General features: G+C 42.7%; 1 protein-coding gene across 1 annotated transcript; it reads left to right on the forward strand.

Moving 5' to 3' along the window:
* The first annotated feature begins 563 nt into the window (after nucleotides 1–563).
* Nucleotides 564–23,640, forward strand: LOC139408327 (solute carrier family 38 member 9). Its single transcript, XM_071152075.1, has 15 exons — nucleotides 564–670; nucleotides 4,274–4,400; nucleotides 6,184–6,313; nucleotides 7,813–7,931; nucleotides 8,399–8,462; nucleotides 8,817–8,910; nucleotides 11,980–12,150; nucleotides 12,435–12,494; nucleotides 13,632–13,865; nucleotides 14,535–14,642; nucleotides 15,090–15,196; nucleotides 17,135–17,248; nucleotides 18,550–18,698; nucleotides 21,294–21,383; nucleotides 21,644–23,640. Exons 2-15 carry the CDS (start codon nucleotides 4,306–4,308, stop codon nucleotides 21,807–21,809), a joined length of 1,701 nt encoding a protein of 566 aa, XP_071008176.1. The 5' UTR covers nucleotides 564–670; nucleotides 4,274–4,305; the 3' UTR covers nucleotides 21,810–23,640.
* Nucleotides 23,641–24,830: the final 1,190 nt, after the last annotated feature.

Consider the following 24,830-nt stretch of genomic DNA (forward strand, 5'->3'; position numbering starts at 1 on the left):
TCATGTAGTAGCCTTAACTTATCAATGTTACATTGAGCTGGGTGAATGGAATATGAATGACAGTCATCCAATATGCTGCAATTGAAATAAGGCCATGTCCATTAAAAATATAATTGTCCTTCTCGGTTCTTGACATGGACTGATATAGGTGCCGGTACTCATTTTGTGTGCCAGTACTGTTTACATTTAGGTGCAGGAGCTCCACAATACTTTTAAACTAATGTTTTATAAGAGGACCTGGAGCTCAGGCAGTGGACTGGACATTTGAGTTGCTGGTACTCAGCTCTGGTGAGCTCCTGCCCAAGTCGCACTGGTCCTCCCTCATCTTAAACGGCAGTGACCGCCACTGGTTGAGGGGTAGTGTTCTGTCCTCCAAGGCCGTCGACCGGGTGTAGGATTAGATAGGGTTAAACGACAGTTTAATAGTTGGTTAAACGACAGTTTAATAGTTAATAGTTGGCAGGGTAATTGAACTTTTTTCTAATTTTGTATCATGTTTTACCATATACAATGGATTGTACAGTAGGTGGCGGCATGCACCAAACATTTGTTTACGGACCGCTATAATAGTATAGAAGAAGAAGAAGAATGTTCATGACACGTTCGTGTTGTTTTCTTTTTCAAACTGTACGTTCGGACAAGTAGTCTTGGTGACGGGCAGCCTCCGGAGGTGAGTATCAGACATTTTTATAATGTGTAGTAGATACGTTTGCAAAGCTGGACTAAAACACAACCTCGAGGTAAGAAGGTTTATTTAGCTAAATAGTTTTAGAAGCTGTTTTGTGTTCAAATAGCCAGCCCCCCCGGCTCGCTACCGTAACGTTCCTGTAGCTAGCTAGCTAGGTAACATTCATATGTTTCACCCCCCCCCACTTTGTTTGTTATCCCTTAGCTAGGTATGTCATAGGTGGTCAACGAGATTCTTGGTTAGGTGCCTATTGAGTAAGTATGCGGTGTATGTAATATCAATTAATTGCTATTGATAACATAGCACGCTATAGTAGCTGTTTCTCATAATGAAACCTTGCCCACTAAATGAGATCAATTGCTCTCCGATGGAAGATGAGTGTGATCTATCTAGTATCAGATTGTTGCAGAGCGCAAGAAACACCATTTGTTTTTTTTAACCGATAGTAGAACACCGTACTTAACAGACGGAAAATTAGGCAATATACTGTTTTTAACACGCAGGTGTTTTAGGGACTGTCGTAAAATTGCAAAACCGGTGATTGCTCGTAAGCAAAAATAAAACATGTTTTTGCATTCCCATCCAGGACTGTTAGCCATATATGAAGATTACACACTGCATAGGGCCACCAATTGCTAAATGGCCCAACATTTTATTAGTTACCTATAACTACTGTGCTATATTTGACCCATTTACAATACTTTTCAAAAGCTTCCTGTCTAGGTAAAATGGAGATGTAAAACCACATAATGTGAAGTCACTGACCCCCTTCATGCATGCAACATTCATTAGAATTCCAGTTCACCACTTCCCTGATTTTATAGGTATATTTCTTATGAAAGCTAGGCCTTTTATGTATAAATTATTTTTTATATATATATTTTAAAGTTTTTACCCCCTTTTCTCCCCAATTTCGTGGTATCCAATTGTTAGTAGCTCCTATCTTGTCTCATCGCTACAACTCCCGTACGGGCTTGGGAGAGACGAAGGTCGAAAGCCATGTGTCCACCGAAACCCAACCAAGCCGTACTGCTTCTTAATACAGTGAGCATGAGACAAGATAGTAACTACTAACAATTGAATACCACGAAATTGGGGAGAAAAGGGGGTAAAATCTATTTTTAGAAAAAAAAGTGCATAGTATCCCCACATTGAAACCAATATAAAGTCACTTTTTGAAAACAACTGTGGGAGGAAAAAAAAGCTTTACCTTGCTTTATTGAGCTGTACCTTGAAATCATCTGATTTCTAGAAATATCAACTAGGATTTAACTTTTTTTAACAGTAGTTTATTTAGTAAATATTTTCTTAACTCTATTTCTTGAACTGCATTGTTTTTTATTTTTATTTATTTAACCTGTATCTAACTAGGCAAGTCAGTTAGATGGTCTACCAAAAGCCTCCTGCGGGGACAGGGGCTGGGATTAAAAAATATAGACAAAACACACATCACGACAACACAACACTACATAAAGAGAGACCTAAGACAGCATGATGGCAACACAGCATGGTAGTAATACAACATGGCAGCAGCACAACACCGGGTACAAACATTATTGGGCACAGACAACAACACAAAGGGCAAGAAGACAACAATACATCATGTAAAACTGTCAGTAAGTGTCCATGATTGAGTCTTTGAATGAAGACTGTCCAGATTGAGTGTTTGTTTGCTGCTCATTCCAGTCGCTAGCTGCAGCGACCTGAAAAGACGAGCGACCCAAGGATGTGTGTGCTTTGGGGACCTTTAACAGAATGTGACTGGCAGAACGGGTGTTGTATGTGGAGGACGAGGGCTGAAATAGATATCTCAGATAGGCCTCACTCCCCCCTAAGAGGGTTTTTATAAATAAGCATCAACCAGTGGGTCTTGCGATGGGTATACAGAGATGACCAGTTTACAGAGGAGTATAGAGTGCAGTGATGTGTCCTATAAGGAGCATTGGTGGTAAATCTGATGGCTGAATGGTAAAGAGCATCTAGCTGCTCGAGAGCACCCTTACCACCAATCTATAAATTGCGTCTCCGTAATCTAGCATGGGTAGGATGGTCATCTGAATCAGGGTTAGTTTGGCAGCTGGGGTGAAAGAGGAGCGATTACGATAGAGGAAACCAAGTCTAGATTTAACTTTAGCCTGCAGCTTTGATATGTGCTGAGAAAAGGACAGTGTACCATCTAGCCATACTCCCAAGTACTTGTATGAGGTGACTACCTCAAGCTCTAAACCCTCAGAGATATTAATCACTCCTAGTCATTGAGCGAATGATTATCCATTTAAAAGTCTCAGTAGAAATATGTATGTTTGTATGTGGGTCACCACTGCTAAATTAATATAGGGGGAACACTGTTGAGCTGCTTTGTAGGTCATGTTTTTTAAGTTCTTGTTGTTAGAACAGCCTTTAGGCAATAGGACAAATTAAATATTGTTTATCTGACACTGGTGATAAGATAAGATTGCTCTGTTATAAGATACAGTGGCATTTTGGCTACCTTAAGTGTGTCACTGTCACTGCCAAGCCTCAAGTACGTGTGTCTCCCTCGCTAGGAACGTAAGACAGAGCTGTGAACTAACACTTCCTGGAAGTGGCATATGTTCTGCAAGTTAGTCTACATAGTTGTACATACACGCTCTCAATATGTTTTATAACAACAGCTCTTTTCCCATGTTTAACTGGGGTACCTATGACCTTCCATGTAACCTGTAATGGTAAATTACATATTAGCCTTTACAAATTCTTCAAAAATAATAACAATGTTAAGAAATTGGTGCTATTGCAGATCACTCTGTAGATAATCAATTAACTTTGGTTGTTTTTTTTGTCCCACATCCTAATTTCATTAGTTAGTCATTATTGTTGTTGATTGTTTTTTTTTTGTTAGTTCTGGATGATGATACTAAACAGATTTGAGTTAGACTAGTCTACTGTAATGCAATCTAAAATGTTATTTTTAATTGGCTAAAGGCTACAGCCGGCCTACTTGTTGTAAGTGGATTACATTTGTCCCAACCCAACACAATGACCAATCGGTGTGATTTTAATGTAGCCGATACAGATTTGCTACAGTACCATTGGACTCTAAAGTACTCTTCTTACATGACATCATAAGGCTTTGTCCACTATTTTAGTTAACAATGGAGGTAATCAATGATAGGCCAATCTAATAATCATCACTAGTTGGAGTAGTCCATGGGCCAGTGCAAAAATGTGTCCACTTCGGGGTGGCAGAGGTTTCGCTGTATCAAATTATTCGCCACAAGCCCCTGATCAAAATGGAAAGTGGCATGCATTGTTGTTGGATTGTCCTCGCTCGAGGTTAGGTGGCATGTGAGTTCTCACCTCTGACCCCTAATGAGTCATGCAGTAGCAGGCAGCTCAGTAATGGATATTCCTGAGGAGGGCATATTAGGTGTAATTCTTTATCAATGAAAGTGTTTTGTGAAGCAACGAGAAACCAAGCTGTGTAACCACAAGGCTTTAAAGGATGTATCTAGTTTTTACAGTTGGGATAAGTTGGTGGATGGAAGTATTAACATTTTTTTTAAATCTAAAATGTTGATGATTTTTTTGTTCTTCTCTACTCAGGTGAAAACTGTAAGGCACTGATTTAAAGCATCATGGAAGGGGACAATAAACCACTACTGGACCCAGTGTGTAGAGGAAGCTACACAGACAAAGGCTCCACAGATTCACTGGACCGAGGGGCAAGGAGGTAGGATATTTCATAATCTCATTTGTACTGGGTGCGCTGGAGTACCTCACAGCGGAAAATCTGACGGAATAAGCATACACAGCTTTTGTATGAACGTTGCTAAGATTATAATACTAGTATTTTATTGTCTGTTATTGAGCATTTGTTATCCGAAACTTACCTCACAAATGGTTTGACTCAATATTTTCAAGCTTCCATCTGTAAATTCAAGTGAGATCTCTAACCTGACAGGTTAATTCAAGTTAATCACTGACCGCTCATGTGCCACACAATCGGAACTAGCATTGCTTTCACATGGCACAGTGCCAAAAATGTTTTTCTAAAGCCATATAGATCCACTCTGGGAGTTATGACTGCATGTGAATCTACTGTGCACATTAGCCCCCCCCCCTCTCCCCCAGCATGCCAGTGAGTTGTTTACTAGCCAGGAGAAGCCCTTAACTTTTATTTAACTTGGTTAGTTCCTGGTGTAACAGTCTTGTCACAATTTATTAAATGTTTTTTTTTTTTTAACCTTTTATTTAACTAGGCAAGTCAGTTAAGAACAAATTCTTATTTACAATGTCGGCCTAGGAACAGTGGGTTAACTGCCTGTTCTGTGGCAGAACGACAGATTTTTACCTTGTCAGCTCAGGGATTCGATCTTGCTACCTTTCGGTTACTAGTCCGACGCTCTAACCACTAGGCTACCTGAGCTGAACCGAACCGAGCCAAGCCAAGCCAAACTGTGCCGAGCTGGTCTGGTTACCATCCACCATTAGTATCAGAGCCAGCACAGTTTGGTTTGACACAATAAAGTGAAAAGGGGAAGGCGGTCAACCCGTACTCTGCTTCCTCAGAAGAGTAATGATCTGTCAGTGTTTGAAGTCAACAGCGTGCCCTCTGTGCCCTCACTTCACCCAGGGATTGTTTCAGGCCGCATCACAACTCCGGCACCCAGTGGATTAATCCACTTTGGTATTTCACAAATTCTAACAAGGTGATAGCTTGATTTATTAGAAAGATGCAGCATTGCTTTGCTGTAGACTTATCCCAGAACCCCGGAGACATTGTTTTTCACGCTGCAGCACCAACTACACCATGTGTATGGGATATTCCGTCCAATGAAATGCTTACTAGCAGGTTCCTCCTCGACACTGCAACAGCACAAAGAAATGTAGGACTGGAGAGGTCAATGTTTCTTATTTTGTCAAGTCTTTTATGAGCAATTTAACTATCAAGCTTAACTGCTTTGGCCAATGCTTTTCTGATGTCAGTAGAATCTGTTTTGTGGGATGACAAAGTACACAAGTGTTTTCATCACTGCTGTCTAATGTGTACCGGTCTCTTTTTCTCTCATTGTGTAATGACGGTCATACTGTGTGTGTGTGGAATAGGACGTTTGTGAGGCAAAATCCTGACCAATGCTTTAGGAAAGGTTGTGTAATTGGTTCTGGAAATCTTAGAAAATAATCTTCTTGCTCATTTAATCAGGGCTGTTCCATTATGATATTGTACTGCGTGGACCTGGTTCCATCTAATACCTTTTCATATGTTTCCTTCCTTGTTCCCTTCTTTGAGATAATCACTGATCTGTACTGTAAGTGTGTGTGGATAGGCATGGTTTCACACCCTTGCTTTCACCAATTATTCACATGTTAGGTCAGTGGGTTTCTCAAGAAAATACAGCATTTTTTAAAAAAGTTTTCAAACTGGATCCATGTAACCAAAGAAGGTGGATCATTTTACAGTAAACTATTTTAAGTCATTTAGCCTAATCTGTCTCTGTTTGTGTTGTCTTCAGGCCTTTCCACGTGGAGCATCGGAATATAGTGGAGAATGACCCCTCTGAGAGGGTGTCAGCAGAGGCCTCTGTCCTCAGCAGCAGAGTGCACTACTACAGCCGACTCACTGCCTCCTCTGACAGACTGCTGGTAGGCTACACACACACACACACTGACAGACTTCTGGAACAACACACACACACACCACATGCGTGCACACACACACTCACCACATACACACCTGTTTTAAGACCAGTAGATGCATATTGTTAGTAGTATTCCTATTGATCAGACTTGCTGTATATGAAGTGGTTTAAATAGTATTCATGAACACCCAATCCATCAGCCCATACACGTGAAGCTGGGAGCTTGCACATAGGAACCTGTGTTCATGCCACTTGTATGTGGAGAATTGCGTGCCAATTGAGAGGACAATCATTGGGAGAGTAGATGAGCAATTGTCAATGGCTTCATTTTTCCTGCAATGATCTGTTGAGAATGGTTTTGGTATGGCATATTACACAGTCCCGCCACTCTGGCGAATAAAAGTCCTGTTTTGTCTCTTAACAACAGTTGGCCGTGTCAATAACCTTAAGGCGTCCGCATGCTTCCCAGGCGAAACAGTTCGGAAGAGTTTGAATGTGTCATGATGACTTTTTGTGACATTTTGGACTTCGGTAAAGTTTTTTTGGGCTGTTCCGGCACACGCATTTTTTTTCCCCCTCGAGGCAAGCCGAAGTCTACGCCCCGTTCGTCTGTGATTGGTCAACAGTAGGGATTCTTCAATAAGTCTTTCATTCCAGAGACATGCATCATTCATTCATATTTTTTCATTGAGAAATACTGCACCAAACATCTTAGTTAAGATGTAAAATTGTGCAACCAAGTTCTTCCTTAGCAAAATGTAATGATAGATTTTTTTGTTTGTTTGTTGTTATCTTAGATTCATTCAGACTATTTTGAGGAAGTGTATACTGGCTCCAGCATCTCAAAATGGACAAAGTACTATTGCCGCTTTCTCCAAGTATTTCAAGTGAAAGTGTCTTATGTAAACACACTCGATTGGTTCATCTAGGCGTCGGCCAAACTGAAGCATGCTGACGCCTTTACACCCTTCCAGTTCAAATTGACCGCTTTCAGACAAGCAGTTGATCATCCACTACCATAACCTGTGAGGTTTCACAGAGAATAGCACCGTTACCTAAAGAGAGTGTAGTCCGGCATCCCATTGTGATGTGGTTATGAGACCACCAGCCGCGGGGGACGCACAGCCCGACTGCGCACCTCCCCACAATTCCCAACACAACCATCGCCGATACGCACCCTCTATTCATTTGAATGTGTTGAGAATTTGAAAAGTATGAAAGCCAATGGTCCGATATTCTAGAACACTGCTGTGCGTGCACGTTTGGTGCTCTGATAGACCCTTTAGGAAGTCTTTAATCAATAATGCTTGGTATGTAGCTTCACTCTGCTGTGGCTGCAAAGCACAGGTCACTGGACCGTCTGTGTGTACATTTAGACTCTGAAATCCTATTGATTTGGTTAGAGCTTAGCCCCTACTAAGTGAGGTGGTTGTTGATTCAGCTCTGGGTCATGTTCATTAGGCACCAAACAGAAGATAACTATTTTTTTCCCCCCCATGTCAGAGCCCTCCAGACCATGTGATCCCCTGTCAAGAGGAGCTCTACGTGTACAGTCCTCTGGGGATGGCCTTCAAAGTGACTGGAGGGGACGGAGGGGCCAAAAACCCCAGCATCATCACGATGTAAGCGCTCAGCCATCACCACTGATATTTGCTCCATAGATTAGTTGCATGGTGCTAAATGCCTGTAAAAAAATATCACACTACTCATCTTACCTCTTTACATCAAGTCGACAGGTTTACATGTAGGTTTAGTATCTTACCTCGCTACATCAAGTTGACAGGTTTACATGTAGGTTTAGTATCTTACCTCGCTACATCAAGTTGACAGGTTTACATGTAGGTTTAGTATCTTACCTCTTTACATAAAGTTGACAGGTTTACATGTAAGTTTAGTATCTTACCTCTTTACATCAAGTTGACAGGTTTACATGTAGGTTTAGTATCTTACCTCGCTACATCAAGTTGACAGGTTTACATGTAGGTTTAGTATCTTACCTCGCTACATCAAGTTGACAGGTTTACAATGTACTGTAGCTGGTCTAATTGTATGAATCCTCCAAATAACAATGGGGATTTTCTCCTCTTAGTTTTGCCATATGGAACACGATGATGGGGACATCTATACTCAGTATACCATGGGGGATAAAGCAGGTAATTCATCTATACTCAGTATACCATGGGGGATAAAGCAGGTAATTCATCTATACTCAGTATACCATGGGGGATAAAGCAGGTAATTCATCTATACTCAGTATACCATGGGGGGGGGGGGGGGGGATGAAGCAGGTAATTGTGATTCATTTCTCTATCCTAACTGAATAGTCATATTGCAATTCTACCAGACAACACTGTAAGTAATAGCCCACATTATCCCAGATCTGTTTGTGCTGTCTCGCCAACTACTACTACTGATTTTGTCATAGTTAACATGGTTATACAGATCTGGGACCAGGCTAAAGTGTAATGCGTAGCCAACTCCCACTGACCTGTCTCTTCTACTTGCAGGCAGGGTTCACGTTGGGCATCATCCTCCTGATCTCTATGGGTCTGCTGACCCTCTACTGCTGTCTCAGAGTGCTCAAATCACCCAAGTCAATACGTAAGACCATCAGCAGTGACTTAAGTGTTTCCCCTACCCTTGTAAATGTGGGACGGTGCCCCTCACGTGTCTTTCTTGCACCTCTGTCTAAAAGTGTTTAGATCAGGGCTGTCAAACACCATGTTTGGGTGGTTTTAGTAAAACAAATAATTATATATATATATTTTTTTTTTACAAATTATTAATCGACATTGAAATGACAAACCATATAGAAGCTATAGAAATTACAATGAATCTACATGTATAGTCTTCACTCTGTTCAGCTAGCTAACAGTCATGTCATCGAAACAAAGCTAGACAGTCAGGGAGCATCAAATTGAAGTGATGGATAAGAGGCCTTTTTTATTTGTGCAGATTTTACGGCAAGGAAATATAATAAATTTTAAGTGCGTCACTTCCGGACTTCGGTGAAGACTGAATGCTGCCCCAGGTCAAAAAGAGTTTGACACCCCTGGTTTAGAGTTCAAATTGTATTGCTTTCAATTGACAAGTCTGATGCCAGAAGGCCTGAAGGTATTTATTTCAGCAACAGTTGTGATCGTATTAAATCTGTCACAAGTTTACGTAAAAAATAAAAAATAAACTTTGTATAGGTAAGTGCCAGACTGTTGAGAGGTTAGTTATGTGACATGGGATGATTGACAGCCTTGTTGTCCCCTCACATTGTGTAGAGTAGCTGTTGTCTGTAGAACATTGTAGAGTAGCAGTTGTCTGCAGTTGCCCAGTGTAGATGAGGCTGCTGTCACACCAGCATGCTACTGTTAGCACCTCGGGGCATGGTGCGCTGAGTAATGTCATAGCCAGGCAGTTTAACCCCGGTCACATGTGGGACAGTACTTTACTGTTTTACAAGCCTACAGTACATGTTCTATAACAGTGCATGAGGAAAGTATTCAGACCCCTTCCATTTTTCCACATTTTGTTACGTTACAGCCTTAATCTAAAATTTATAAAATTATTATGTTTCCCTCATCTACACACAATACCCCATAATGACAAAACAAAACAGGTTTTTAGAAATGTGTGCCGATTTTATAAAAAAAAATAAAACAGGAATACCTCATTTACATAAGTATTCAGACCTTTTGCTATGAGACTTGAAATTGAGCTGAAGTGCATCCTTGATGTTTCTACAACTTGATTGGAGTCCACTTGTGGTAAATTCAATTGATTAGACATGATTTGGAAAGGCGCACACCTGTCTATATAAGGTCCCACAGTTGACAGTGGATGTCAGAACAAAAACCAAGCCATGAAGTCAAAGGAATTGTTCGTAGAGCTCCGAGACAGGATTGTGTCAAAGGCACAGATCTGGGGAAAGGTACCCAAAAATGTCTGCAGCATTGAAGGTCCCCAAGAACACTGTGGCCTCCATCATTCTTAAATGGAAGAAGTTTGGAACTACCAAGACTCTTCCTACAGCTGTCTGCCCAGCCAAACTGAGCAATCAAGGGAGAAGGACCTTGGTCAGGGAGGTGACCAGGAACCCGATGGTCACTCTGAAAGAGCTCTAGAGTTCCTCTGTAGAGATGGGAGAACCTTCCAGAAGGACAACCATCTGTTCAGCCCTCCACCAATCAGCCCTTCATGGTAGAGTGGCCAGATGGAAACCACTCCTCAGTAAAAGGCACATGACAGCCTGCTTGGAGTTTGCCAAAAGGCACATAAAGGACTCTGACCATGAGAAACAAGATTCTCCGGTCTGCTGAAACCAAGATTGAACTCTTTGGCCTGACTGCTAAGCGTCACATCTGGAGGAAACCTGGCACCATCCCTACAGTGAACCATGGTGGTGGCAGCATCATGCTGTGGGGATGTTTTTCAGCGCCAGAGACTGTGAGACTAGTCAGGATCGAGGGAAAGATGAATGTGCAAAGTACAGAGAGATCCTTGATGATAACCTGCTCCAGAGCACTCAGGACCTCAGACTGGACTCACCTTCCAACAGTACAATGACCTTAAGCACACAACCAAGACAATGCAGGAGTGGTTTCGGGACAAGTCTCTGAATGTCCTTGAGTGGCCCAGCCAGAGCCTGGACTTGAACCCGATCGAACATCTCTGGAGAGACCTAAAATAGCTGTGCAGCGACGCTCCCCATCCACCCTGACAGAGTTTGAGAGGATCTGCAGACAAGAATGGGAGAAACTTCCCAAATACAGGCGTGCCAAGCTTGTAGCGTCATACGCAAGGAGACTCGTGGTTGAAATCGCTGCTAAAGGTGCTTCAACAAAGTACTGAGTAAAATATCTGAATACTTATGTAAATTTGATATTTCAGTATTTTTATTTGTAATAAATTTGCTAACATTTCTAAAAACCTGTTTTTGCTTTTTCATTATGGGGTATTGTGTGATTTGAGGGGATTTAAAAAAAAAAAATAATTAAAAAAAAAACATTCCATTTTTAGAATGAGGCTGTAACCGAATGCACTGCATGCCAGTGGTACACGACCCTGGGGTGCGTTCAGTTCGCTTCAACGTTTGCTATATTACGGGGCGGTTTTTGCCAAAACGGTGCACACCTTTCTTCAACATCCTTTGAGGTACGTTTGGGTCCTGTGTGGTGGGTGTGACCATTTTGAAAATCGGAAAACACGTGCAGCACACCATATGGTCACTTCCTTCTGGGTTACCATAATCACAATGTTTTTCAACTGGTCGTTCAGTACCGTTTCCATTGAATTTGACGTTGCACACTGTACTGAACGCGACCCTGCTGCTTTTGTCTCTATAGAACTGAATGCTAAAATCACATGGTACCAGGGGACTGTTCAGGAGGGGGTGACTTTACTGAACTTTCAGATAGAAATGTATTGTGTAGATCAGGTATAAATGTTTCATGTAAAACTGTGAGCCATGTCAGCTGTACACATTACATTTCTACCTGTTGTGATTGTTTCACGCCATTGAACACCCCTGGTTACCCAGACAGGTCAAGATGGTGACCCCCTAAAAAAAACAGACTGTGTAGGAAACCAGTAGACAGTGGCCCTCGGGGACCCTTACATTGTCCACCCCTGTTACTGACTTGAAACACACATCCTATTTGTCTGTCTCCGTTTTTGCAGCGTACATCGACACGTCAGACTGGGAGTTCCCTGACGTGTGTAAATATTACTTTGGGAAGTTTGGCCAGTGGTCCAGTCTGGTGTTTTCCATGGTGTCACTCATTGGTGCTATGGTGGTCTACTGGGTCCTAATGTCCAACTTCCTCTTCAACACGGGCAAATTCATCTACAGTAAGATCCTTTATAACTATAAACTCTATAAATTCATCTACAGTAAATCATAACTATAAACTAAATACATTTGTGTACTGTAATTAATATTCTCAATTATACAAAATATAACCTATAGTACAAATACTGTGATTTATAACAGAGTTTAGAGAACTATACAAACTTGACGTTATTTATGTTTTCAGAAGTAGAAAGGAACCGTCATTTAGTGATACACTAAAGGATTTCTGAAAAGTTATCTTGCTCATCTTGAACTGCTACTAATCTGTTTCCACCTTCTACAGACTATGCGCATAATGTCAGCATGTCAGATACAGAATTTGGAACCAACGGGTCAGAAAGAGGTGAGACTCGTTCTTCATGTGTCATTTATGTATCACTATCCAATCTCTGGTTCGCTCCTCTCTCTCCCCATAGCCTGCTCTGGTTCGCTCCTCTCTCCCCATAGCCTGTTCTGGTTCGCTCCTCTCTCCCCATAGCCTGCTCTGGTTCGCTCCTCTCTCTCCCCATAGCCTGCTCTGGTTCGCTCCTCTCTCTCCCCATAGCCTGCTCTGGTTCGCTCCTCTCTCTCCCCATAGCCTGCTCTGGTTCGCTCCTCTCTCTCCCCATAGCCTGTTCTGGTTCGCTCCTCTCTCCCCATAGCCTGCTCTGGTTCGCTCCTCTCTCTCCCCATAGCCTGCTCTGGTTCGCTCCTCTCTCTCCCCATAGCCTGCTCTGGTTCGCTCCCCTCTCTCCCCATAGCCTGCTCTGGTTCGCTCCCCTCTCTCCCCATAGCCTGCTCTGGTTCGCTCCCCTCTCTCCCCATAGCCTGCTCTGGTTCGCTCTGCCTGCTCTGGTTCGCTCCCCTCTCTCCCCATAGCCTGCTCTGGTTCGCTCCTCTCTCTCCCCATAGCCTGCTCTGGTTCGCTCCTCTCTCTCCCCATAGCCTGCTCTGGTTCGCTCCTCTCTCTCCCCATAGCCTGCTCTGGTTCGCTCCTCTCTCTCCCCATAGCCTGCTCTGGTTCGCTCCTCTCTCTCCCCATAGCCTGCTCTGGTTCGCTCCTCTCTCTCCCCATAGCCTGCTCTGGTTCGCTCCTCTCTCTCCCCATAGCCTGCTCTGGTTCGCTCCTCTCTCTCCCCATAGCCTGCTCTGGTTCGCTCCTCTCTCTCCCCATAGCCTGCTCTGGTTTGCTCCTCTCTCTCCCCATAGACAGTCATGTAAATGACTGCCGCACACTGTGTATACTTGCCAAACAAATAACTTTTCACTTTTGTTTTTGAATCTTCTACGCATCTGTCTAGGTGTTCCATCACAATACGTTCAGATGTGCAGAAGTGTTTTGTTCTATAGTCACCATCCTCTAGCCTGGTCCCAGATCTGATTGTGCTTTTGCCAACCATTGGCAAACTAAACTCTGTCCTAAAGTACCGCACCCTTGTCCTGTCCTGACTGCCTTCCCCAGTGGTCTGCCTGTTCCCTAACACCCATCTGCCTCCCCCAGTGATCTGCCCGTTCCCCGACACGGGGGACCACAGAGGGAATTGCAGCAGCGGCATCAGCGGCCTCTACCTGAACACCAACAACAACTACTACTACGGCAACGACACGTCAGACACAGCTGTGTTCGACCGCTGGTGGAGCAAGACCAACACCATCCCATTCTACCTCATCATCCTGCTGCTACCGCTGCTCAACTTCCGCTCTGCTTCCTTCTTCGCCCGCTTCACCTTCCTGGGTAAGGACTGGAGGAACAGCCTATGCCAGTGTTTCTCAATCCTGGTCCCGGGGACCCAAAGGGATGCACATTTTAGTTTCCTCCCCCTAGCACTACACATCTGACTCAAATAATCAACTCATCAAACCTTTTGAGTAGAGGAATGAGGTGTGTCACGGCAAAAACAAAGATGTCCCCGGGACCAGAATTAAGAGCAGGTCTATGCTAACTAAGTCGCAGTTCTTTTGCACTTTCCCTGTCATGGTTTAAAAGCATTGGTTAGGTGTAAGCAATAGTTAGAGTGATTTTCCACCAAGGGAGTGTTCAACTGTACACTTTGGGAGAAAGGTATAAAATCCATGCATTTTATAAATTCATTATTTATGTTTGTGAGGAGCTATTATGGATTTTTCCAAGTTTTTTTTTTTTGTCTCTCTATCGTTAATGAAAGCTCAGTTCAATGATATAACCTTTTTTGCTATGGCTAGTGAAAGTAGTAGTCGTTTTTGCTCATGGTTGTCAATGAGGCATGCAAACAATGGCTTGACGCGAGTCATAAAGCAGTCAGCTTTTTATTAAAGTGAAGTGAACGGCTTGATGCGAGTCATCGTTTGGTGTCTCTGTTTTCTGGCTGCCTTGTATGACTTCTATTGCCTCATTGATCTCTGTCGACCCCCCCACCCCCCCCAGGCACCATATCTGTGGTCTACCTCCTCATCCTGGTCACACTGAAGGCTATTCGTCTGGGCTTTCATCTGGAGTTCCACTGGTTAGAATCCACTCAGTTCTACGTCCCAGGTAAATTATTATGATGACTAGGATTTCATTGTTTATGAAAAAAAGGTGGCAAAGGTGATGGAGGATGATGATGATGATGATGATGATGATGTAATTGTAATTGTATACAAATAGGTGCCGATAATGATGAGTCACGATGATGTTAATGTTTACGATGAGGCGGCCCAGCAATTCCCCCCCCCCCCCCCAACTTTGACCCCAAAATACCTTGGATATTGTCTGCCCATTAAACAACAATGCTATCTTAATCAGTGTTTGCAGACAGTTGGGGTGCCTTTTCCTGTTCAATTTGAATGTCTGGGTAGATTGATACCTTAGTTTGCGGCCATGCCTTTACAAATCAATAGGATAACATGTCAAGTTTTTAACTATGACAGACCCCTCCTTATTTGCTCTAAGTTAATTTATGCAACTAACTTAGTAACGTGTGTGTGTCCACCCCCCCAGAATTCAGGCTGCTGTTCCCTCAGCTGACTGGTGTTCTCACTTTGGCCTTCTTCATCCACAACTGCATCATCACCTTGATGAAGAGCAACAAGCACCAGGAGAACAACGTGAGTTAGTTGGCCACGCTAGCGGTTTTGTCTCCATTACACCAGGAGAACAACGTGAGTTAGTTGGACTGGTGCCCACATACCTTACTTACCTCCTGAACCCCAACACTACCACCTGTTCACTGTGCCCCTCTGACACTGGCCTCCTGAACCCCAACACTACCACCTGTTCACTGTGCCCCTCTGACACTGGCCTCCTGAACCCCAACACTACCACCTGTTCACTGTGCTCCTCTGACACTGGCCTCTTCACCCTCCCTCGCACCAGGCTCCGCTCTATGGGAGACCAGGCTTTCAGCAGTGCAGCTCCCCAGCTCTGGACCTCCCTCCCTCTCCATGTCAGAACCTCACGCTCCATACACATATTCTAGTCCACACTAAAAACACACCTCTTCACACAGGCTTACCCAGATTCTCTGTTGACTTAGATTTGATCCTCCATCTAGTTCACTTTCCTGGATAGTCTGTCATTATGTTTAGTGTTCTTTTATATACTTATTTTTAATGGGATTTTCTAGCTTTTTATCCTGCTGATTTTCGTGTATGTAAAGTGACTTTTAGTGTCGCGAAAAGTTCTTAAAATAACTTATTATTTTGTCTCTATTACACCAGGCACTATCTCTAGCCATCAAACTACCGGAGACCATTTGAAAAATATATTTTATGTTTGCTCACAATGTAAAGAGTGGGGATTCTTATTTATTATATATATATTACGCACTAAAGAGCTTTGTGATTAATGTCTGTAAATGAAAACCGCCTACAAATGCAATTTATTTCCAATGGGTGAACAAGACATGACTGTTAGCGACTATGAGCTAGTCCAATCAACTCATCGAAGTCCAAAGTTTAGCCAAATTAGCAGTGACGTGACCGCACAGTAACCAATTGGAGGACGGATAGGTCTCGCCAGATAGGCTAACAGCCAATGTGACGTTGTGCATGCTGTTTGGAAGATGCACCCACACAGAGAGAGCTTTGCGATGCCTTACTGCTCTGTAGCGTTTGGTCTAACTGGGCCGTTAACCACTTCTTTTCTCCAATTACATCAGTTTGAGACTGCTGATGTTATGTATGACTAACCATTAACATTTGACCACACACATTCTTACCTTTTTTAAAATGTGTACTTTTTTGCTGAACGGGCTATTTTTTTTAACATTAGTCACACCGTGTCAGTGCTTTTTGTTCTGAGAACCACTGTTGAGACAGAAAAGAAGTGGCTTGTCAGCGTTACGGAGTAGACTAATCGTACGTCCCAAATGGGACCCTATTCCCTACTGCACTTTTGACCAGAACCCGGTTCACTTCCCATTGTTCTATTGTTAAGTCTGGCTGCGGTCTCTGTTTCCTGTTCCTACTTTTTTTTTCTTCTCTCTCTTACCCACAACCCCCAGTATATTCAGTCTCTAGTCTCACTACCGTTACTGTTGGAAGCAAATTTTGGACGCCTCACATGCTTGTCCTGCAGATTTTGAGCAATTCCTTTACCTGATAAAATAGACTACAATTGTCTCTTTTGCCAAGCTTTGAACTCTGGTGAGCATGACTAAATATTAGCATAACCTGGTCACCAACAGTGCTGTGAAGAACAGTCTATTTGACCATGGTTTTGTTGCCCTTGAGCAAGGCACTTAACCCTTAACCTACTTTCCTCCTACGACTGACCCTGTGCTGCACCCAGCCTGTTGTGTGCGGGGGGTTGAACACTGTCAGCAGCAACAACAAAACGTTTCCCTTATATAATGAAGTAATAAAGATGTAATTCAAATGTATTTATAAAGCCCTTCTTACATCAGCTGATGTCACAAAGTGCTGTACAGAAACCCAGCCTAAAACCCCCAAACAGCAAGCAATTCAGGTGTAGAAACATATGTTCCATCTGTGGTGTCTATTGTGTTCTATCATGAAATAAACAGTGTTGTGTTGTGATTTCAGGTGCGGGACTTGTCTGTGGCCTACCTACTGGTGGGACTGACGTACCTATACGTGGGAGTGTTGATCTTTTCTACGTTCCCCTCTCCTCCTCTGTCAAAAGACTGCATTGAACCAGTAAGGCTTTTCACTTCACTTTTGAAGAGAGAGGGTTTTATCATAAATAACAGGAACTGAACAATACAAGTACAAGTCCTGAGACATGGAGGAGAGCAGAGTGGATATTATTCCCCTCTTCTTTGACTTCACCTCTAGCAGTTATGTCTTAACTCTCATGTCTACGCTATATATAAAAGAGTATGTGGACACCCCTTCAAATTAGTGGATTCGGCTATTTCAGCCACACCCGTTGCTGACCGGTATATAAAATCAAGCACATAGCCATGCAATCTCCATAGACGAACATTGACAGTAGAATGGCTCGTACTGAAGAGCTCAGTGACTTTCAACGTGGCACAGACTTTCAACATGGGCACTGTCAATTTCTGCGCTGCTGGAGTGGCCCCGGTCAAATATAAGTGCTGTAAGTGTCTCAATGCCAAGCGTCAGCTGGACTGGTGTAAAGCTCGCTTCCATTGGACTCTGGAGCAGTGGAAATGCTTTCTCTGGAGTGATGTATCATGCTTCCTCATCTGACAGTCTGATGGACAAATCTGGGTTTGGCGGATGCCAGGAGAATGCTACCTGACCGAATACACTGTGCCAACTAAAGTATAATGATCTGGGGCTGTTTTTTATGGTTCGGGCTACGTCCCTTAGTTCCAGTGAAGGGATATCTTAACGCTACACCATACGACATTCTATATGATTCTGTGCTTCTAACTTTGTGGCAACAATTTGGGGCCATTCACTGTTTCAGCATGACAATGCCCCCATGCACAAAGCGAGGTCCATAGAGAAATGGTTTGTTGAGATCTGTGTGTAAGAACTTCACTGGCCTGCACAGAGCCCTGATCTCAACCTCATCAAACACCATTGGGATGAATTTGAACGCCGACTGTGAACCAGGCCTAATTGCCCAACATCAGTGCCTGACCTCACTAATGCTCTTGTGGTTGAATGGAAGCAAGTCCCCGCAGCAATGTTCCAACATCGAGTGAAAGCTGTTATGGCATCAAAAGGGGGACCAACTCCATATTAGTGCCCCTGATTTTGGAATGAGATGTTTGACGAGCAGGTGTCCACACACACTAAATGACTACAAGTATCTGAGTTGGCTCCAGGGTGGTTTCCCGTAGGTACAGATCTAGGATCAGCTTCCCCTCCCTCAATCCTAACCATAACCATCTAGTGGGGAAAATGCAAAGCTGGCCCAAGATCAGCATCTAGGGGCAACTTCAACAACTCCTTTTTAAGTTTGGGGTTATGAAATGACAGTTGCCACCCTTCTGACATTCTGTCTTGTCTGTTTACTACAGAACTTCCTGGATAACTTCCCCAGCAGTGACGTGCTGGTGTTTGTGGCACGGACCTGTCTGCTTTTCCAGATGACCACTGTCTACCCCCTGCTGGGCTACCTGGTGCGTGTCCAGATGATGAGCCAGGTCTTCGGCAAACACTACCCCAGGTAACAACTGCCCCCACTGGCCCTAGCCTTGTCCCACAGTGGACGAGAAACCCTAGATGACTCAACCCTGGAACCGGAGTTTAGAAACTCTAGAGAATTCAAAAAACTGTACACCATTCTCAAGGAACACGTATTGTTTTAACACCAGAACTGCTGGGCTTCTCAGCCTCCAAGCACCTGTTAAAGATCCGGCTGTCGGGTGCAGTGTCCTTCAGCCTACGAATCAGATTAACATACTGTTTTGTTATTAGAGGTGTGACAACCTGGCTATACTCATGATCGTATCCGTAAACTGACAGTTGATGCTCGTGATCGTATCCGTAAACTGACAGTTGATGCTCGTATCCGTAAACTGACAGTTGATGCTCGTATCCGTAAACTGACAGTTGATGCTCGTATCCGTAAACTGACAGTTGATGCTCGTGAACGGAAAAAAACTGAAGGGTTTTATTATGCTGACGTAGATGTTGGCAAAATACCAATGTCCCTGCAGGTTTATAGAACAAAACAGCTGCAGATTAGTAGCAGCGCGCGGAGAGGTGTGTCTGTTTACTGTCCTCAGCAGGCAGACATTTTTGTGGTCACTCAGTCAGAATGCTCATCAGCGGTTCTTCTTCTTTCCCTGCTCTCACTTTGCTTGCTAGATATTATTCACATTGATGGCTTGCGAGCAAACATCCTCACCTATGGATGTATCATAGTAGCAGGCTAACAGGAGGCAGCGGCAATCTAAATGATCAGATCCAAACATGCCATGACAAGTGATCGGGGGAAATATGAAGTGAGAGACTGCTTCACGTTATCCAATCAGAACATTAGGATCGGCAGACCGGCTACCTAGCCAGTTGAGTTATTTAGAACACAGTACATCTCCCCTGTGGTGTGTGGGGGGGACGATGACGACACGCTGTTGGCAGCAGTAGCTGCTTTCTTGGTATTCAATCACCTTCACCCGCCTCATATTCATCATTCAGTTCATTAAAATGTAATTGTAAAGTCATGTGCACAGTTACCAGTTTCTATCAGCCATTCATCTACTGACAGCATTCATTCAGTGAGGAGAGGGAGACATTCGCGTCTGGGTACCAGCACCCAGCTGCCCGTTTTGTCTTGGCACCTTAATAGGGATGTAATGGTTCATCAATATGCCTGATTCTAAATATATGACTGCATCGGTCAGAAAATCTATTCAAACGTTATGAATCGCCGATTCACTCAAATGTGTTTTGCTGATATTACCTTAGGTAAATAAATACCTTTTTATCTCCTGTGACGTCTTCTCCTTCAGTGATGAACTAAGCATGTAACTGTGTTCAGTCATTGATCTACAAGTCATTTTGTGTGCTGAACAACCCCAGGTAATATCAGTAGCCTAGTCAAACCGCTGCACTGTGCACAGCTTCATGCTGACCAGACTGAGGTAATATCAGTAGCCTAGTCAAACTGCTGCACTGTGCCCAGCTTCATGCTGACCAGACTGAGGTAATATCAGTAGCCTAGTCAAGCTGTTTCACTGTGCACAGCTTCATGCTGACCAGACTGAGGTAATATCAGTAGCCTAGTCAAGCTGCTGCACTGTGCCCAGCTTCATGCTGACCAGACTGAGGTAATATCAGTAGCCTAGTCAAACTGCTGCACTGTGCCCAGCTTCGTGCTGACTAGCCCGAGGTAATATCAGTGGCGGCCTGTTCTGATCTTGAACTTCTGCACAGCACCTTCAGTTTTCAAATGCTAAAATGGCTTGTAGGATATTAGGCTTCATTAGTTGAGTGACAACCTATGTAATTTGCTATAGGTTGTTATCTATGTGCTGTTGAAAATGGTGTTTTACCATAGTAAAATTACGTTACCGGAGACCACTCATCTGGCTATTCCTGCTGAACTGGCTTACAGTAGATTTTTATTTTGTTTCTTCAGGTTCACCATCAGTAATAGTTTTGCTTTAAACAATCAGTATTTTATGGTCATTTTTAGATATACAGGGTCAAGTTTAAAAACATTTTTTACATTTTTTAAAATTGTATAATGTCATAACGAAGACTGCAATCATTTTGCGAAGCGTACTGACTGCATGACCAAAGCAGAAGGAGGAAAAATAAGGTCACTGAACTTCCAAATGGTGAAAAACATTTGATTTTGAGAACACCTTCCTAATATTGAGTTGCACCCTCCCTTGCCCTCAGAACAGCCTTAATTCATCGGGGCATGGACTCTACAAGGTGTTGAAAGCGTTCGACAGGGATGCTGGCCCATGTTGACTCCAATGCTTCCCACAGTTGGGTCAAGTTGGCTGGATGTCCTTTGGGTGGTGGAACATTCTTGATACACACGGAAAACTGCTGACTGTGAAAAAAGTTGGGGAAGGAGGACATTGCTTTCAAAATCGCAGATTTGTTTTAATTACAACATCTAACGGCATGGGTTATTGGCCTATGGCAGATCTATTGTGAAAAGGTGATGTTTCTTAGTTGCAGCCTTTACCCCAGCTAATGTACCCCTCATTGGAAGGGGGGCCAGTCTTGTGTGTTGAAGCTTTTGATGGTTAAAACAAGCTTTCTACAAAATGTTACAATTCTTCATCTCTTTATCCCCTAGTTTCTTCCACGTTTTCACTCTGAACATTTTCATCGTTGGCACTGGTGTCTGCATGGCGAAGTATTACCCCAACATTGGCTCCATTATAAGGTAAGATGGCTGCTGAGACAGTTAACTGAGAAATTATGAAGATGTTTGTAGATAAAGAGAACCAAAAACAAGGTATTCCTTGCAAATGGAAAATAAAAATTTATTGAAATTATCCTTCAAATTCCCCCATTGACATTAATGCACGATTGACACTATAACATTTTATTTTCACACACGTTTAGCCCATAGTCTCACAGTAAAATAACACCCCCTCTTTTGCTCAGTCCATATAGATCTGTTCTCTCTGTTTCTCCTCCCAGGTACTCGGGGGCGACGTGTGGCCTGGCCCTGGTCTTTGTCTTCCCCTCTCTAGTCCACATGATCTCCCAGAAGCGTAGAGGGGAGCTCAGCTGGCCCTCGGCCATCTTCCACAGCCTCCTCATTGTCCTGGGCGTGGCCAATGTGGCAGGACAGTTCTTCATGTAGTTATGCCACTACTTGGTTGGTCTGTCCCTCAATGAAGCTGGGTCGTGTTCATTAGTCACCAAACGGAAGAAAATGGACAGAAACAGGGAGGTGGGACGACTTGGACTTGTCCATTGTGAAATGCTAATTTTAGTTTTCCGATGAGCGCCCTGATGATTACGACCCGGCACAAGCCTTTTGTATACATTGTGTACGGTTCGGAGACGGCATCCAACTCTCATGGTCTGGTTTGCGCAGGGAGCAGTCTCTGGGGAATTCAAGCTAATGTCTTTGTCTTTCTACTTTAACTGATTGCTTCTATTCTCACTAACTCTTTGGATATTTCCATTAGTTTTGCTCCCTCCACAAACATGTTAATGCTAATCATTCTGACTTTGTATTAAGGGCATTGACTTTCACCTCAGAACTATCCTCCTTCAACATGATGGTGCAGAAATGTTTTAGGTTATTTTATGTTGATTTAATTTTTTTTTGGGGGGGTAGTTCAGTAGGACTGAGCTAGCCTTGCACAGCCTTGTTCACATGTACTGTTCTGATAACTGATCTTTTGTTATTTCCTCCTTTTAGGTTGATTTATTTTGGGGTTTCCATTGTAGTTTGAACAATTTAAGCACGGTTCTTCTCATCAGTGTAAAATACACTCATATTTAATTTTTTGGTTTAAATGCAATTCATATGTAGAACATAGAAAGCAACCCAATTTAATAAGTTGATTATAAATAATGTGTGCGTAGCTTGCGTCAAAGTAGACCAGTGCAATGGCAAGAAGTCTGTGGGAGAGTTGTCAATAGTTAATCATGTGGTCAGACTTTCTGTAGCATAATTCCCCAGAGAGTGAAGCATTTGACTGACAAATGTTACTGAATGATTCCCTTAAACACTTTCCCCTCCCTCCTATTCTCCCCCTTCTGTTTGAACACTATACGTACTTTATAGTTCATATTATTCTGGGGAAATGCACAAATCATGTCCTGTATTCAGTCTTATCTTTTTGAGGGGGAATCTGGATGGAATTTGTGGTGACTGTTAGGCCTTTTAAATCGTCTTGGCCCATGTGGATAATTGGGTGGAATTCATTTGTTCCCTGGCTCTTAAAGGGAAATGCCACTCAAACTATTTTCATGTTTGTTTCATTAGTCCACTGTTGATACGGTCCAATAATGTTTTGCATGTCAAGCAATCAAGTTTAAAATACAACTTTCAAAATAATTTGTACGTCTTTTTATAGCATTATACTTTGACACTTTGTATTTTTGGAAGTTCTATATCTTAAACTTGATTGCTGACGTAAAACATTTTGGGGCCATGTCAACAGTGAACTAATGAAACAAATGCGAACAAAAATAGTTTGAGTGGTATTTTTCCTTAAATGTATTACATTGTTATTGTAAGGTAAAGTTGCCTCGAGATGCTGATTTTGTCATTTCCCCACTAGGATTTGGAAAGCTAATCCTAGTGTAAACCTCGTAATGTTCATCTGCCAGTCATTTTGGACCACCAACCGTATACTTGAACAAATGGAAGCTAACTCTTTTGTTGTTGGTTATCGCCACATACGGTTCTTCACTCTTAATTCTTCAGAGAAACTGCACCTTAATGTTATCGGATGGATAAAGGGATTGTGTACGTTCACTAAAATGTTGCTTGTCATACAAAACCTGGCCTCATTCTTTGGTAAGTAAGATGATAGCCGTTAGGGTGTTTTTAATGGCAGTTCACAGGGAGTTCTAAGTGTGTGTGTGTGTGGTTGTCTGAAAATACAGAATTAAGAGAGCAATGATGAGGAATTCAAATACTATTCGGATATAGTAATAAACAATATTACAAGGAAGTAACAAACTGCTATTGGAATCATTTATAACCAATGATAGTTAAATGCACCATTGATTTCCAAAGGAAAACGGCAACTAAAAAGGTCCACAAGGGAGCAGACTTCTAGAAACAGGCCAAATAGCCCTTCAGCATGAGGAATGCCAACGAAGCCAGTCTTAGCATACAAGCTAGCAATTATGTCTCCATATTAACATAGAAGTTAGTGCTAAATAACTAGTGGAGAAATGTACATAAGCACATGGACAGAGTATTCACCGTAAAGCACATGAAAATAATACCTCACTGTAAATTACTTTGCGTGTCCGTAGTTATAACAAGGTAACTGTATACATGACCTCTATAGAGCTCACCAGCTTGTAGTCCTAAAGTGAGTTACCTCTGGTTCGTTTGGTCATTCCTTTCGGAATATAATAGGGATTTGGGATAACCTCAGACCTTATTTTTCTGTTTAACATCGGTTTAGGAGATCTTATGTATTGTTCTATGAGAAGTCAGTTAACATGACCTTTTATGAATTATGAAGCCTCAGTGCTTTTTTTATTACATAAATGCTTAAAAATTCACAAAATGTTACATTAGCTGATGAAGATTTTCATAGAAAAAAGTGTGACCTCCTCAGCCTGTGTTAACTACAGAGTTTTATCCAAAAACCCGACAGAAATGACATTCGCCATAGGCTTTGACCAACGAGCCATGGTGGCATTAGTGCCTACACAAATACGCCATTACTATTGCTCTCTATACATAGTGCATTTGGAAAGTATTCAAACCCCTTGACTTTTTACACATTGTTACATTACAGCCTTATTCTAAAATGATTAAAAACTGGTTTTCAATTTACACAATACCCTAGAATGGCAAAGTGGAAATATGTTTAGAAATTTTATCAACTGTAATGTAAATAAGGTGTTTATTTTTAAAAGTATTCAGACCCTTTGCTATGAGACTCAATTGAGCTCTGGTGCATCCTGCTTCCATTGATCATCCTTGAGACGTTTCTACAATTTGACCTGTGGTAAATTCAATTGATTGGACACGATTTGGAAAGGCACACACACACACCTGTCTATATAAGGTCCAGTAGTTGACAGTGCATGTCAGAGCAAAAACCAAGCCATGAGGTCGAAGAAATTAGGAGAACCTTCCAGAAGGACAACCATCTCTGCAGCCTTCCACCACTCAGGCCTT

The sequence above is a fragment of the Oncorhynchus clarkii genome, chromosome 5 (assembly GCF_045791955.1).
Source record: "Oncorhynchus clarkii lewisi isolate Uvic-CL-2024 chromosome 5, UVic_Ocla_1.0, whole genome shotgun sequence".
Lineage (NCBI taxonomy): Eukaryota > Metazoa > Chordata > Actinopteri > Salmoniformes > Salmonidae > Oncorhynchus > Oncorhynchus clarkii.